This window comes from Zeugodacus cucurbitae, chromosome 3 (assembly GCF_028554725.1).
Source record: "Zeugodacus cucurbitae isolate PBARC_wt_2022May chromosome 3, idZeuCucr1.2, whole genome shotgun sequence".
Lineage (NCBI taxonomy): Eukaryota > Metazoa > Arthropoda > Insecta > Diptera > Tephritidae > Zeugodacus > Zeugodacus cucurbitae.
This window is the reverse complement of record NC_071668.1, coordinates 35056624-35072244: the sequence shown is the minus strand read 5'-3', so window position 1 is coordinate 35072244 and position 15621 is coordinate 35056624. Positions and strand designations below refer to the sequence as shown.

General features: G+C 26.7%; 4 protein-coding genes across 4 annotated transcripts; 2 read left to right on the top strand and 2 right to left on the bottom strand.

Moving 5' to 3' along the window:
- Positions 1 to 3676: 3676 nt before the first annotated feature.
- On the top strand, positions 3677 to 5226 carry LOC128920300 (putative nuclease HARBI1). The gene is made up of 3 exons (XM_054227373.1): positions 3677 to 3912; positions 3982 to 4355; positions 4421 to 5226. Exons 1-3 carry the CDS (start codon positions 3738 to 3740, stop codon positions 5177 to 5179), a joined length of 1308 nt encoding a protein of 435 aa, XP_054083348.1. The 5' UTR covers positions 3677 to 3737; the 3' UTR covers positions 5180 to 5226.
- LOC128920301 (uncharacterized) lies at positions 5208 to 6595 on the bottom strand. Its single transcript, XM_054227374.1, has 3 exons — positions 6379 to 6595; positions 6196 to 6318; positions 5208 to 6121 (listed from the first exon to the last, which is right to left on the bottom strand). Exons 1-3 carry the CDS (start codon positions 6409 to 6411, stop codon positions 5369 to 5371), a joined length of 909 nt encoding a protein of 302 aa, XP_054083349.1. The 5' UTR covers positions 6412 to 6595; the 3' UTR covers positions 5208 to 5368.
- A 1747-nt stretch (positions 6596 to 8342) lies between these two features.
- Positions 8343 to 9892, top strand: LOC128920302 (putative nuclease HARBI1). The gene is made up of 3 exons (XM_054227375.1): positions 8343 to 8578; positions 8648 to 9021; positions 9087 to 9892. The coding sequence occupies exons 1-3, from the start codon at positions 8404 to 8406 to the stop codon at positions 9843 to 9845; spliced, it is 1308 nt and encodes a 435-aa protein (XP_054083350.1). The 5' UTR covers positions 8343 to 8403; the 3' UTR covers positions 9846 to 9892.
- On the bottom strand, positions 9874 to 11260 carry LOC128920303 (uncharacterized). The gene is made up of 3 exons (XM_054227376.1): positions 11045 to 11260; positions 10862 to 10984; positions 9874 to 10787 (listed from the first exon to the last, which is right to left on the bottom strand). Exons 1-3 carry the CDS (start codon positions 11075 to 11077, stop codon positions 10035 to 10037), a joined length of 909 nt encoding a protein of 302 aa, XP_054083351.1. The 5' UTR covers positions 11078 to 11260; the 3' UTR covers positions 9874 to 10034.
- Positions 11261 to 15621: the final 4361 nt, after the last annotated feature.

The window sequence follows — 15621 nt, the reverse complement described above, 5'->3', positions numbered from 1 at the left end:
TTAGATTTAAGATCAAAGTTCACTTTCTTGCAATTTGATTATCGACAACTAAAAACATAATGAATATTTATTCATAAGCATGTATTTTGTATTTTATCATATTTAAGATCAAAGTTCACTTTCTTGCAAGTTGAATATAGACAAATAAAAACATAAGGAAAATTTATTCATAATCATTTATTTTGTATTTTTATTAGATTTAAGATTAAAGTTCACTTTCTTGCAAGTTGAATATCGACAAATAAAAACATAAAGAATATTTATTCATAATCATTTATTTTGTATTTTATCAGATTTAAGATCAATGTTCACTTTCTTGCAAGTATTTTATCGACAAATAAAAACATAAAGAATATTTATACATAATCATGTATTTTGTATTTTATCAGATTTATGATCAAAGTTCATTTTCTTGCAAGTTGATTATCGACAAATAAAAACATAAAGAATATGTATTCATAATCATTTATTTTGTATTTATCAGATTTATGATCAAAACTCACTTTCTTGCAAGTTGAATATCGACAAATAAAAACATAAATAGCACTTATTCATAATCATTTATTTTGTATTTTATCAGATTTAAGATCAAAGTTCACTTCCCTGCAAGTTGATTATCGACAAATAAAAACATAATGAGTATTTATTCATAATCATTTATTTTGTATTTTTATCAGATTTAAGATCAAAGTCCACTTTCTTGCAAGTTGATTATCGACAAATAAAAACATAAAGAATATTTATTCATAATAATTTATTTTGTATTTTATCAGATAAATGATCAAAGTTCACTTTCTTGCAAGTTGAATATCGACAAATAAAAACATAAATAGCACTTATTCATAATCATTTATTTTGTATTTTATCAGATTTAAGATCAAAGTTCACTTCCCTGCAAGTTGATTATCGACAAATAAAAACATAATGAGTATTTATTCATAATCATTTATTTTGTATTTTTATCAGATTTAAGATCAAAGTCCACTTTCTTGCAAGTTGATTATCGACAAATAAAAACATAAAGAATATTTATTCATAATAATTTATTTTGTATTTTATCAGATAAATGATCAAAGTTCACTTTCTTGCAAGTTGATTATCGACAAACAAAAACATATAGAATATTTACTCATAATCATTTATTTTGTATTTTATCAGATTTAAGATAAAAGTTCACTTTCTTGCGAGTTCTTTATCGACAAATATTTTAAGATCAAAGTTCACTTACTTGCAAGTTGTTTATCGACAAATAAAAACATAAATAGCACTTATTCATAATCATTTATTTTGTATTTTTATCAGATTTAAGACCAAAGTTCACTTTCATGCAATTTGATTATCGACAAATAAAAACATAATGAGTATTTATTCATAATCATTTATTTTGTATTTTATCAGATTTAAGATCAAAGTTCACTTTCTTGCAAATTGTGTATCGACAAATAGAAAAATAAAGAATATTTATTCATAATCATGTATTTTGTATTTTATCAGATTTAAGATCAATGTTCACTTTCTTGCAATTTAATTATCGACAAATAAAAACATAATGAGTATTTATTCATAATCATTTATTTTGTATTTTTATCAGATTTAAGATCAAAGTTCACTTTCTTGCAATTTAATTATCGACAAATAAAAACATAATGAGTATTTATTCATAATCATTTATTTTGTATTTTTATCAGATTTAAGATCAAAGTTCACTTTCTTGCAAGTATTTTATCGACAAATAAAAACATAAAGAATATTTATACATAATCATGTATTTTGTATTTTATCAGATTTATGATCAAAGTTCATTTTCTTGCAAGTTGATTATCGACAAATAAAAACATAAAGAATATGTATTCATAATCATTTATTTTGTATTTATGAGATTTATGATCAAAGTTCACTTTCTTGCAAGTTGAATATCGACAAATAAAAACATAAAGAATATTTATTCATTATCATGTATTTTGTATTTTATCAGATTTAAGATCAAAGTTCACTTTCTTCCAAGTTCTTTATCGACAAATAAAAACATAAATGGCATTTATTCATAATCATTTATTTTGTATTTTTATCAGATTTAAGATCAAAGTTCACTTTCTTGCAAGTTGAATATCGACAAATAAAAACATAAAGAACATTTATTCATAATCATTTATTTTGTATTTTTATCAGAATTAAGATCAAAGTTCACTTTTTTGCAAGTTGATTATCGACAAATGAAAACATAATGAATATTTATTCATAATCATTTATTTTGTATTTTTATCAGATTTAAGATCAAAGTTCACTTTCTTGCAAGTATTTTATCGACAAATAAAAACATAAAGAATATTTATACATAATCATGTATTTTGTATTTTATCAGATTTAAGATCAAAGTTCACTTTCTTGCAATTTGATTATCGACAATTAAAAACATAATGAATATTTATTCATAAGCATGTATTTTGTATTTTATCATATTTAAGATCAAAGTTCACTTTCTTGCAAGTTGAATATCGACAAATAAAAACATAAGGAAAATTTATTCATAATCATTTATTTTGTATTTTTATTAGATTTAAGATCAAAGTTCACTTTCTTGCAATTTGATTATCGACAATTAAAAACATAATGAGTATTTATTCATAATCATTTATTTTGTATTATTATCAGATTTAAGATCAAAATTCACTTTCCTGCAATTTGATTATCGACAAATAAAAACATAATGAGTATTTATTCATAGTCATTTATTTTGTATTTTTATCAGATTTAAGATCAAAGTTCACTTTCTTGCAAGTATTTTATCGACAAATAAAAGCATAAAGATTATTTATTTTTCATTTATTTTGTATTTTTATTAGATTTAAGATCAAAGTTCACTTTCTTGCAAGTTGAATATCGACAAATAAAAACATAAATAGCACTTATTCATAATCATTTATTTTGTATTTTATCAGATTTAAGATCAAAGTTCACTTCCCTGCAAGTTGATTATCGACAAATAAAAACAAAATGAGTATTTATTCATAATCATTTATTTTGTATTTTTATCAGATTGAAGATCAAAGTTCACTTTCTTACAAGTTGAATATCGACAAATAAAAACATAAAGAATATTTATTCATAATCATTTATTTTTTATTTTATCAGATTTATGATCAAAGTTCACTTTCTTGCAAGTTGATTATCGACAAATAAAAACATAAAGAATATTTATTCATAATCATGTATTTTGTATTTTATCAGATTTAAGATCAATGTTCACTTTCTTGCAATTTAATTATCGACAAATAAAAACATAATGAGTATTTATTCATAATCATTTATTTTGTATTTTTATCAGATTTAAGATCAAAGTTCACTTTCTTGCAATTTCATTATCGACAAATAAAAACATAATGAGTATTTATTCATAATCATTTATTTTGTATTTTTATCAGATTTAAGATCAAAGTTCACTTTCTTGCAAGTATTTTATCGACAAATAAAAACATAAAGAATATTTATACATAATCATGTATTTTGTATTTTATCAGATTTATGATCAAAGTTCATTTTCTTGCAAGTTGATTATCGACAAATAAAAACATAAAGAATATGTATTCATAATCATTTATTTTGTATTTATGAGATTTATGATCAAAGTTCACTTTCTTGCAAGTTGAATATCGACAAATAAAAACATAAAAAGGGTATTCGTTTAAACGTGTAATGTTACCCATCGCATAAATTTATGCAAATACGCAGTGTGTTACATGAACGCACTTCAAATTCTTTGTGTAAATGCCACTTATTTATGTATTAAACAGCTGTTTGGGTGTCAAAATATTAAAATGCCGAAAGTTAGCGAAAAAGCAAAATTTATTCAACTTTGCGAAAAATCACTAGTATTTGATTTGTTAATGTTGGAGCTGTTTGGAAAACATGACGGTAATTGTTTTGCGTCAATGCTACATTTTTTAAAGGCGCATATATACATAAATATATAAATGATTTCAGAAATCCAACGCAAAAAGGAAGATGAAATTATGGAAGACTTTAGCTTTGCATTGGCAGCTGCTGCATATTTTAGATATGGATCTACATTTGTTCATCATTCTGTCCCAAAATCACCCAACTTTTTAATAGATGTATTACCGCATTTGGATGAAAACAGGTTTCGAGAAATTGTGCGAGTCAGCAAAACCACATTTGATTTTATCATTGATCTGATAAAGGATGACGAAGTGTTCAATGGTCCACGTTCATGTAAACAGTTTCCTATCCAAATTCAATTGGCTGTAGTAATGTACCGACTGGGTTCATGTGGAGAAGGAGCAACAATTACTAAAATTGCTAGTTTGTTTGGTATTAGCGATGGTGGAGTAATACAGGTGAGCTATTTACATATGTATCGGTTAAAATATGTGTTTCAGCTGTATTTTAAATTTCTCAATAGGTCATGACCAACAGGGTATTTGATGCAATTATTAAAAGGAAAACTCAGTTTCTGTTTTGGCCGGACCCTGTAGAGCGTAGAGCTTTAGTTGTTCAAACACTCAGTGAGCTACCACATTGTGTTGGCTACGTAGATGGAACGGAGATAAAATTGGCGGAAAAACCCACTGTAGATTGCGAAGCATATTTTTCTCGCAAGCATATATATTCACTTAAGGCTCAATGTGTGGTTGACCACAAACTAGTAATTCGTCATATGGTATTGGGGTATCCCGGTAGTGTTCACGACGCTAGGATATACAACAATTGCGAGCTATCCACAAACGCCACTGAAATGCTAACAGGATCAGAGTGGTTAGCTGCAGACAGTGCATATAAATTAACTTCGACCCTTATTACTCCTTTTAGAATAAACGCAACGGAAGGCACCTTGAATCAACGAATTCTGTTCAACAGAACGTTCAGCCAGTACCGAATAAGAATTGAGCATTGCTTTGGTTTATTGAAAGAACGTTTTAATAGCTTGAAAGAACTCAAAATTCAAATAAAGAGTGATAATTCGGTAAAGTTTGCATGCCGGTGGATATTAGTTTGTGCGATATTGCACAATATTATATTAAAAGAAAACGACGGTGGTTTTGATGTTGACGAAGAAAGCATTAGTGAAAACAGTGAAGTCGACGAGCCTGGGGATCAAAACTTACCAACAGTTGAAGGTGCATCTAAGCGCCTTTCATTGTTATCACTAATGGAAACTTAAAAATAAAGTATTGAAACTCATGTTTACATATCTTTAAAATCCATTAATATATGCTTTTATTTACAGAAAAATAAAAAGTGCTTCTGTGCCTATTAACATTTAGTTACATTCAAATATACATGTATTTTGCTATGAGATCTTTTAAATTTGCGAAAAAAGTACCATGTGAAATCTCTTAAAGTTTCACATTTATTTTGATTTTAACTTTAACTCTATTTCAAACATTTTAATGCGTTCTTCACTAGCAAGTTTCAGTTTTTCAATTTCCAGTTTGGTTTCTTTTTCTGATTCAGTTTCAATTCTTTTCATTTCTAATTGATTATTCAGTTCAATTCTTTTCAACTCGACCTCATTCTTTTCTTTTTCTTTTTCTAATTCTATTTTCTTAACTTCTAATTCCAACCTTTTCTCCTGAATAAAAATCAATTTATTGAACGGGGCTTCACTCTTTCTTTTTGGTTTTTTTGTTGAACTTCTAAAGTCCAACGAACTTTGTGGTGTAGAAGTTGCCGCGGCGGCGGCACTGCAATCGCTACTTATACTTATAGGTAATATTGGGTCAACTAAATCCTCACAATCGAGCGCACACAAGTCGTAGGAATCGATGGTATCGTTTAACGAACTATCAGCACAAGGGGAATCAGCCAGTACTTCAATGCTGTCAGTGCTTTCAAAAATTACTCCGGGATTTACATTTTTGCGTTGCCCGAAGATAACTTCCAGTAAGTCAAAGTTGGGACAAATTTTGTTGACATGCGCTGATACGCTTGACTCGTCACCATTAGCGAGTAGTCCAGACCCAGTTTTGTTTTTCCAGGCTGCCGCGGCAACGTACAACGCTTTGAGATACCTCATTTTGCTTTTCATAGCTACGCAAACGACAGATTGAAGTGCCGGTGTATTTTGCTGCAATTTTTCGTAAAACCTTTGGGAGGTCGGTTTCTGGAAGATATGCGTAAATTCGTGTTAAAACAAACATATGTACCTAAACATTTTCACTTTTCTAAAACCCTTACCTCAAAAGATTCTGGACTATCTTTAATTGCGTCGGATACTGCTTGCAACAGCTGCAGGGACTGCGACTCTGTCCAGCGATGGGACGGTTTCAGCCGTAGACGCTTTTGCTTTAACTTTTTATCCTGAAATATAAAACAATTGCAACAATTAAATAAAATTTATGTTCCGAGTTTCATTCTTACCTTTTCCATTTTAATTTTCACAATAATATTCATCAGCTGGTCGTTTGGTAGGGTTGCTTTTGCAATATCGTAAATTTACAAGTGTTCTTTACACACTGACATTGGTGCGTAATGTGTTTAAATGAATTTCCATATAAGTTGCTGCCAGATTTTTACGCATTCGTAAATATACACGGTTTAAGAGGTTTACGGGGCTTTTACACGTTTAAACGAATACCCTTAAAGAATATTTATTTATTATCATGTATTTTGTATTTTATCAGATTTAAGATCAAAGTTCACTTTCTTCCAAGTATTTTATCGACAAATAAAAACATAAATGGCATTTATTCATAATCATTTATTTTGTATTTTTATCAGATTTAAGATCAAAGTTCACTTTCTTGCAAGTTGAATATCGACAAATAAAAACATAAAGAACATTTATTCATAATCATTTATTTTGTATTTTTATCAGAATTAAGATCAAAGTTCACTTTTTTGCAAGTTGATTATCGACAAATAAAAACATAATGAATATTTATTCATAATCATTTATTTTGTATTTTTATCAGATTTAAGATCAAAGTTCACTTTCTTGCAAGTATTTTATCGACAAATAAAAACATAAAGAATATTTATACATAATCATGTATTTTGTATTTTATCAGATTTAAGATCAAAGTTCACTTTCTTGCAATTTGATTATCGACAATTAAAAACATAATGAATATTTATTCATAAGCATGTATTTTGTATTTTATCATATTTAAGATCAAAGTTCACTTTCTTGCAAGTTGAATATCGACAAATAAAAACATAAGGAAAATTTATTCATAATCATTTATTTTGTATTTTTATTAGATTTAAGATCAAAGTTCACTTTCTTGCAATTTGATTATCGACAATTAAAAACATAATGAGTATTTATTCATAATCATTTATTTTGTATTATTATCAGATTTAAGATCAAAATTCACTTTCCTGCAATTTGATTATCGACAAATAAAAACATAATGAGTATTTATTCATAGTCATTTATTTTGTATTTTTATCAGATTTAAGATCAAAGTTCACTTTCTTGCAAGTATTTTATCGACAAATAAAAGCATAAAGATTATTTATTTTTCATTTATTTTGTATTTTTATTAGATTTAAGATCAAAGTTCACTTTCTTGCAAGTTGAATATCGACAAATAAAAACATAAATAGCACTTATTCATAATCATTTATTTTGTATTTTATCAGATTTAAGATCAAAGTTCACTTCCCTGCAAGTTGATTATCGACAAATAAAAACAAAATGAGTATTTATTCATAATCATTTATTTTGTATTTTTATCAGATTGAAGATCAAAGTTCACTTTCTTACAAGTTGAATATCGACAAATAAAAACATAAAGAATATTTATTCATAATCATTTATTTTTTATTTTATCAGATTTATGATCAAAGTTCACTTTCTTGCAAGTTGATTATCGACAAATAAAAACATAAAGAATATTTATTCATAATCATGTATTTTGTATTTTATCAGATTTAAGATCAATGTTCACTTTCTTGCAATTTAATTATCGACAAATAAAAACATAATGAGTATTTATTCATAATCATTTATTTTGTATTTTTATCAGATTTAAGATCAAAGTTCACTTTCTTGCAATTTCATTATCGACAAATAAAAACATAATGAGTATTTATTCATAATCATTTATTTTGTATTTTTATCAGATTTAAGATCAAAGTTCACTTTCTTGCAAGTATTTTATCGACAAATAAAAACATAAAGAATATTTATACATAATCATGTATTTTGTATTTTATCAGATTTATGATCAAAGTTCATTTTCTTGCAAGTTGATTATCGACAAATAAAAACATAAAGAATATGTATTCATAATCATTTATTTTGTATTTATGAGATTTATGATCAAAGTTCACTTTCTTGCAAGTTGAATATCGACAAATAAAAACATAAAAAGGGTATTCGTTTAAACGTGTAATGTTACCCATCGCATAAATTTATGCAAATACGCAGTGTGTTACATGAACGCACTTCAAATTCTTTGTGTAAATGCCACTTATTTATGTATTAAACAGCTGTTTGGGTGTCAAAATATTAAAATGCCGAAAGTTAGCGAAAAAGCAAAATTTATTCAACTTTGCGAAAAATCACTAGTATTTGATTTGTTAATGTTGGAGCTGTTTGGAAAACATGACGGTAATTGTTTTGCGTCAATGCTACATTTTTTAAAGGCGCATATATACATAAATATATAAATGATTTCAGAAATCCAACGCAAAAAGGAAGATGAAATTATGGAAGACTTTAGCTTTGCATTGGCAGCTGCTGCATATTTTAGATATGGATCTACATTTGTTCATCATTCTGTCCCAAAATCACCCAACTTTTTAATAGATGTATTACCGCATTTGGATGAAAACAGGTTTCGAGAAATTGTGCGAGTCAGCAAAACCACATTTGATTTTATCATTGATCTGATAAAGGATGACGAAGTGTTCAATGGTCCACGTTCATGTAAACAGTTTCCTATCCAAATTCAATTGGCTGTAGTAATGTACCGACTGGGTTCATGTGGAGAAGGAGCAACAATTACTAAAATTGCTAGTTTGTTTGGTATTAGCGATGGTGGAGTAATACAGGTGAGCTATTTACATATGTATCGGTTAAAATATGTGTTTCAGCTGTATTTTAAATTTCTCAATAGGTCATGACCAACAGGGTATTTGATGCAATTATTAAAAGGAAAACTCAGTTTCTGTTTTGGCCGGACCCTGTAGAGCGTAGAGCTTTAGTTGTTCAAACACTCAGTGAGCTACCACATTGTGTTGGCTACGTAGATGGAACGGAGATAAAATTGGCGGAAAAACCCACTGTAGATTGCGAAGCATATTTTTCTCGCAAGCATATATATTCACTTAAGGCTCAATGTGTGGTTGACCACAAACTAGTAATTCGTCATATGGTATTGGGGTATCCCGGTAGTGTTCACGACGCTAGGATATACAACAATTGCGAGCTATCCACAAACGCCACTGAAATGCTAACAGGATCAGAGTGGTTAGCTGCAGACAGTGCATATAAATTAACTTCGACCCTTATTACTCCTTTTAGAATAAACGCAACGGAAGGCACCTTGAATCAACGAATTCTGTTCAACAGAACGTTCAGCCAGTACCGAATAAGAATTGAGCATTGCTTTGGTTTATTGAAAGAACGTTTTAATAGCTTGAAAGAACTCAAAATTCAAATAAAGAGTGATAATTCGGTAAAGTTTGCATGCCGGTGGATATTAGTTTGTGCGATATTGCACAATATTATATTAAAAGAAAACGACGGTGGTTTTGATGTTGACGAAGAAAGCATTAGTGAAAACAGTGAAGTCGACGAGCCTGGGGATCAAAACTTACCAACAGTTGAAGGTGCATCTAAGCGCCTTTCATTGTTATCACTAATGGAAACTTAAAAATAAAGTATTGAAACTCATGTTTACATATCTTTAAAATCCATTAATATATGCTTTTATTTACAGAAAAATAAAAAGTGCTTCTGTGCCTATTAACATTTAGTTACATTCAAATATACATGTATTTTGCTATGAGATCTTTTAAATTTGCGAAAAAAGTACCATGTGAAATCTCTTAAAGTTTCACATTTATTTTGATTTTAACTTTAACTCTATTTCAAACATTTTAATGCGTTCTTCACTAGCAAGTTTCAGTTTTTCAATTTCCAGTTTGGTTTCTTTTTCTGATTCAGTTTCAATTCTTTTCATTTCTAATTGATTATTCAGTTCAATTCTTTTCAACTCGACCTCATTCTTTTCTTTTTCTTTTTCTAATTCTATTTTCTTAACTTCTAATTCCAACCTTTTCTCCTGAATAAAAATCAATTTATTGAACGGGGCTTCACTCTTTCTTTTTGGTTTTTTTGTTGAACTTCTAAAGTCCAACGAACTTTGTGGTGTAGAAGTTGCCGCGGCGGCGGCACTGCAATCGCTACTTATACTTATAGGTAATATTGGGTCAACTAAATCCTCACAATCGAGCGCACACAAGTCGTAGGAATCGATGGTATCGTTTAACGAACTATCAGCACAAGGGGAATCAGCCAGTACTTCAATGCTGTCAGTGCTTTCAAAAATTACTCCGGGATTTACATTTTTGCGTTGCCCGAAGATAACTTCCAGTAAGTCAAAGTTGGGACAAATTTTGTTGACATGCGCTGATACGCTTGACTCGTCACCATTAGCGAGTAGTCCAGACCCAGTTTTGTTTTTCCAGGCTGCCGCGGCAACGTACAACGCTTTGAGATACCTCATTTTGCTTTTCATAGCTACGCAAACGACAGATTGAAGTGCCGGTGTATTTTGCTGCAATTTTTCGTAAAACCTTTGGGAGGTCGGTTTCTGGAAGATATGCGTAAATTCGTGTTAAAACAAACATATGTACCTAAACATTTTCACTTTTCTAAAACCCTTACCTCAAAAGATTCTGGACTATCTTTAATTGCGTCGGATACTGCTTGCAACAGCTGCAGGGACTGCGACTCTGTCCAGCGATGGGACGGTTTCAGCCGTAGACGCTTTTGCTTTAACTTTTTATCCTGAAATATAAAACAATTGCAACAATTAAATAAAATTTATGTTCCGAGTTTCATTCTTACCTTTTCCATTTTAATTTTCACAATAATATTCATCAGCTGGTCGTTTGGTAGGGTTGCTTTTGCAATATCGTAAATTTACAAGTGTTCTTTACACACTGACATTGGTGCGTAATGTGTTTAAATGAATTTCCATATAAGTTGCTGCCAGATTTTTACGCATTCGTAAATATACACGGTTTAAGAGGTTTACGGGGCTTTTACACGTTTAAACGAATACCCTTAAAGAATATTTATTTATTATCATGTATTTTGTATTTTATCAGATTTAAGATCAAAGTTCACTTTCTTCCAAGTATTTTATCGACAAATAAAAACATAAATGGCATTTATTCATAATCATTTATTTTGTATTTTTATCAGATTTAAGATCAAAGTTCACTTTCTTGCAAGTTGAATATCGACAAATAAAAACATAAAGAACATTTATTCATAATCATTTATTTTGTATTTTTATCAGAATTAAGATCAAAGTTCACTTTTTTGCAAGTTGATTATCGACAAATAAAAACATAATGAATATTTATTCATAATCATTTATTTTGTATTTTTATCAGATTTAAGATCAAAGTTCACTTTCTTGCAAGTATTTTATCGACAAATAAAAACATAAAGAATATTTATACATAATCATGTATTTTGTATTTTATCAGATTTAAGATCAAAGTTCACTTTCTTGCAATTTGATTATCGACAATTAAAAACATAATGAATATTTATTCATAAGCATGTATTTTGTATTTTATCATATTTAAGATCAAAGTTCACTTTCTGGCAAGTAGAATATCGACAAATAAAAACATAAGGAAAATTTATTCATAATCATTTATTTTGTATTTTTATTAGATTTAAGATCAAAGTTCACTTTCTTGCAATTTGATTATCGACAATTAAAAACATAATGAGTATTTATTCATAATCATTTATTTTGTATTATTATCAGATTTAAGATCAAAATTCACTTTCTTGCAATTTGATTATCGACAAATAAAAACATAATGAGTATTTATTCATAATCATTTATTTTGTATTTTTATCAGATTTATATCAAAGTTCACTTTCTTGCAAGTATTTTATCGACAAATAAAAACATAAAGAATATTTATTTTTCATTTATTTTGTATTTTTATTAGATTTAAGATCAAAGTTCACTTTCTTGCAAGTTGAATATCGACAAATAAAAACATAAATAGCACTTATTCATAATCATTTATTTTGTATTTTATCAGATTTAAGATCAAAGTTCACTTCCCTGCAAGTTGAATATCGACAAATAAAAACATAATGAGTATTTATTCATAATCATTTATTTTGTATTTTTATCAGATTTAAGATCAAAGTTCACTTTCTTACAAGTTGAATATCGACAAATAAAAACATAAAGAATATTTATTCATAATCATTTATTTTGTATTTTATCAGATTTGTGATCAAAGTTCACTTTCTTGCAAGTTGATTATCGACAAATAAAAACATAAAGAATATTTATTCATAATCATGTATTTTGTATTTTATCAGATTTAAGATCAATGTTCACTCTCTTGCAATTTAATTATCGACAAATAAAAACATAATGAGTATTTATTCATAATCATTTATTTTGTATTTTTATCAGATTTAAGATCAAAGTTCACTTTCTTGCAATTTCATTATCGACAAATAAAAACATAATGAGTATTTATTCATAATCATTTATTTTGTATTTTTATCAGATTTAAGATCAAAGTTCACTTTCTTGCAAGTTGTTTATCGACAAATAGAAACATATTCATAATCATTTATTTTGTATTTTATAAGATTTAAGATCAAAGTTCACTTTCTTGCCAGTTCTTTATCGACAAATAGAAATATAAATAGCATTTATTCATAATCATTTCTTGCAAGTTGATTATCGAAAAATAAAAACATAAAGAATATTTATTCATAATCATTTATTTTGTATTTTATCAGATTTAAGATACAAGTTCAATGTCTTGCAAGTTCTTTATCGACAAATAAAAATATAAATAGCATTTGTTCATAATCATTTATTTTGTATTTTTATCAGATTTAAGATCAAAGTTCACTTTCTTGCAAGTTGAATATCGACAAATAAAAACATAATGAATATTTATTTATAATCCTTTTTTTTTGTATTTTATCAGATTTAAGATCAAAGATCACTTTCTTGCAAGTTGTTTATCGACAAATAGAAACATAATGAACATTTATTTATAATCATTTATTTTGTATTTTTATCAGATTTAAGATCAAAATTCACTATCTTGTAATTTGATTATCGACAATTAAAAACATAGTTAGTATTTATTCATAATCATTTATTTTGTATTTTTATCAGATTTAAGATCAAAGTTCACTTTCTTGCAAGTATTTTATCGACAAATAAAAACATAAAGAATATTTATACATAATCATGTATTTTGTATTTTATCAGATTTATGATCAAAGTTCATTTTCTTGCCAGTTGATTATCGACAAATAAAAACATAAAGAATATGTATTCATAATCATTTATTTTGTATTTATGAGATTTATGATCAAAGTTCACTTTCTTGCAAGTTTAATATCGACAAATAAAAACATAAAGAATATTTATTCATTATCATGTATTTTGTATTTTATCAGATTTAAGATCAAAGTTCACTTTCTTCCAAGTTCTTTATCGACAAATAAAAACATAAATGGCATTTATTCATAATCATTTATTTTGTATTTTTATCAGATTTAAGATCAAAGTTCACTTTCTTGCAAGTTGAATATCGACAAATAAAAACATAAAGAACATTTATTCATAATCATTTATTTTGTATTTTTATCAGAATTAAGATCAAAGTTCACTTTTTTGCAAGTTGATTATCGACAAATAAAAACATAATGAATATTTATTCATAATCATTTATTTTGTATTTTTATCAGATTTAAGATCAAATTTCACTTTCTTGCAAGTATTTTATCGACAAATAAAAACATAAAGAATATTTATACATAATCATGTATTTTGTATTTTATCAGATTTAAGATCAAAGTTCACTTTCTTGCAAGTATTTTATCGACAAATAAAAACATAAAGAATATGTATTCATAATCATTTATTTTGTATTTATGAGATTTATGATCAAAGTTCACTTTCTTGCAATTTGATTATCGACAATTAAAAACATAATGAATATTTATTTATAATCCTTTATTTTGTATTTTATCATATTTAAGATCAAAGTTCACTTTCTTGCAAGTTGAATATCGACAAATAAAAACATAAGGAAAATTTATTCATAATCATTTATTTTGTATTTTTATTAGATTTAAGATCAAAGTTCACTTTCTTGCAATTTGATTATCCACAATTAAAAACATAATGAGTATTTATTCATAATCATTTATTTTGTATTATTATCAGATTTAAGATCAAAATTCACTTTCTTGCAATTTGATTATCGACAAATAAAATCTTAATGAGTATTTATTCATAATCATTTATTTTGTATTTTTATCAGATTTAAGATCAAAGTTCACTTTCTTGCAAGTATTTTATCGACAAATAAAAACATAAAGAATATTTATACATAATCATGTATTTTGTAATTTATCAGATTTATGATCAAAGTTCATTTTCTTGCAAGTTGATTATCGACAAATAAAAACATAAAGAATATGTATTCATAATCATTTATTTTGTATTTATCAGATTTATGATCAAAGTTCACTTTCTTGCAAGTTGAATATCGACAAATAAAAACATAATGAGTATTTATTCATAATCATTTATTTTGTATTTTTATCAGATTTAAGATCAAAGTTCACTTTCTTGCAAGTATTTTATCGACAAATAAAAACATAAAGAATATTTATACATAATCATGTATTTTGTAATTTATCAGATTTATGATCAAAGTTCATTTTCTTGCAAGTTGATTATCGACAAATAAAAACATAAGGAATATTTTTTCATAATCATTTATTTTGTATTTTATCAGATTTAAGATCAAAGTTCACTTCCCTGCAAGTTGATTATCGACAAATAAAAACATAATGAGTATTTATTCATAATCATTTATTTTGTATTTTTATCAGATTTAAGATCAAAGCTCACTTTCTTGCAATTTGATTATCGACAATTAAAAACATAATGAGTATTTATTCATAATCATTTATTTTGTATTATTATCAGATTTAAGATCAAAATTCACTTTCTTGCAATTTGATTATCGACAAATAAAAACATAATGAGTATTTATTCATAATCATTTATTTTGTATTTTTATCAGATTTAAGATCAAAGTTCACTTTCTTGCAAGTATTTTATCGACAAATAAAAACATAAAGAATATTTATTTTTCATTTATTTTGTATTTTTATTAGATTTAAGATCAAAGTTCACTTTCTTGCAAGTTGAATATCGACAAATAAAAACATAAATAGCTCTTATTCATAATCATTTATTTGGTATTTTATCAGATTTAAGATCAAAGTTCACTTCCCTGCAAGTTGAATATCGACAAATAAAAACATAAAGAGTATTTATTCATAATCATTTATTTTGTATTTTTATCAGATTTAAGATCAAAGTTCACTTTCTTACA

Bases quoted from the DNA above. Each gene is read 5' to 3' on its own strand.
- LOC128920300 (XM_054227373.1), top strand. From the start codon at position 3,738: ATGAACGCACTTCAAATTCTTTGTGTAAATGCCACTTATTTATGTATT. The intron at 3,913-3,981 runs GTAATTGTTTTG...AAATGATTTCAG, and splicing joins GCTGTTTGGAAAACATGACG to AAATCCAACGCAAAAAGGAA. The intron at 4,356-4,420 runs GTGAGCTATTTA...ATTTCTCAATAG, and splicing joins GCGATGGTGGAGTAATACAG to GTCATGACCAACAGGGTATT.
- LOC128920301 (XM_054227374.1), bottom strand. From the start codon at position 6,411: ATGAATATTATTGTGAAAATTAAAATGGAAAAG. The intron at 6,319-6,378 runs GTAAGAATGAAA...TTTATATTTCAG, and splicing joins TGAAAATTAAAATGGAAAAG to GATAAAAAGTTAAAGCAAAA. The intron at 6,122-6,195 runs GTAAGGGTTTTA...CATATCTTCCAG, and splicing joins ATAGTCCAGAATCTTTTGAG to AAACCGACCTCCCAAAGGTT.
- LOC128920302 (XM_054227375.1), top strand. From the start codon at position 8,404: ATGAACGCACTTCAAATTCTTTGTGTAAATGCCACTTATTTATGTATT. The intron at 8,579-8,647 runs GTAATTGTTTTG...AAATGATTTCAG, and splicing joins GCTGTTTGGAAAACATGACG to AAATCCAACGCAAAAAGGAA. The intron at 9,022-9,086 runs GTGAGCTATTTA...ATTTCTCAATAG, and splicing joins GCGATGGTGGAGTAATACAG to GTCATGACCAACAGGGTATT.
- LOC128920303 (XM_054227376.1), bottom strand. From the start codon at position 11,077: ATGAATATTATTGTGAAAATTAAAATGGAAAAG. The intron at 10,985-11,044 runs GTAAGAATGAAA...TTTATATTTCAG, and splicing joins TGAAAATTAAAATGGAAAAG to GATAAAAAGTTAAAGCAAAA. The intron at 10,788-10,861 runs GTAAGGGTTTTA...CATATCTTCCAG, and splicing joins ATAGTCCAGAATCTTTTGAG to AAACCGACCTCCCAAAGGTT.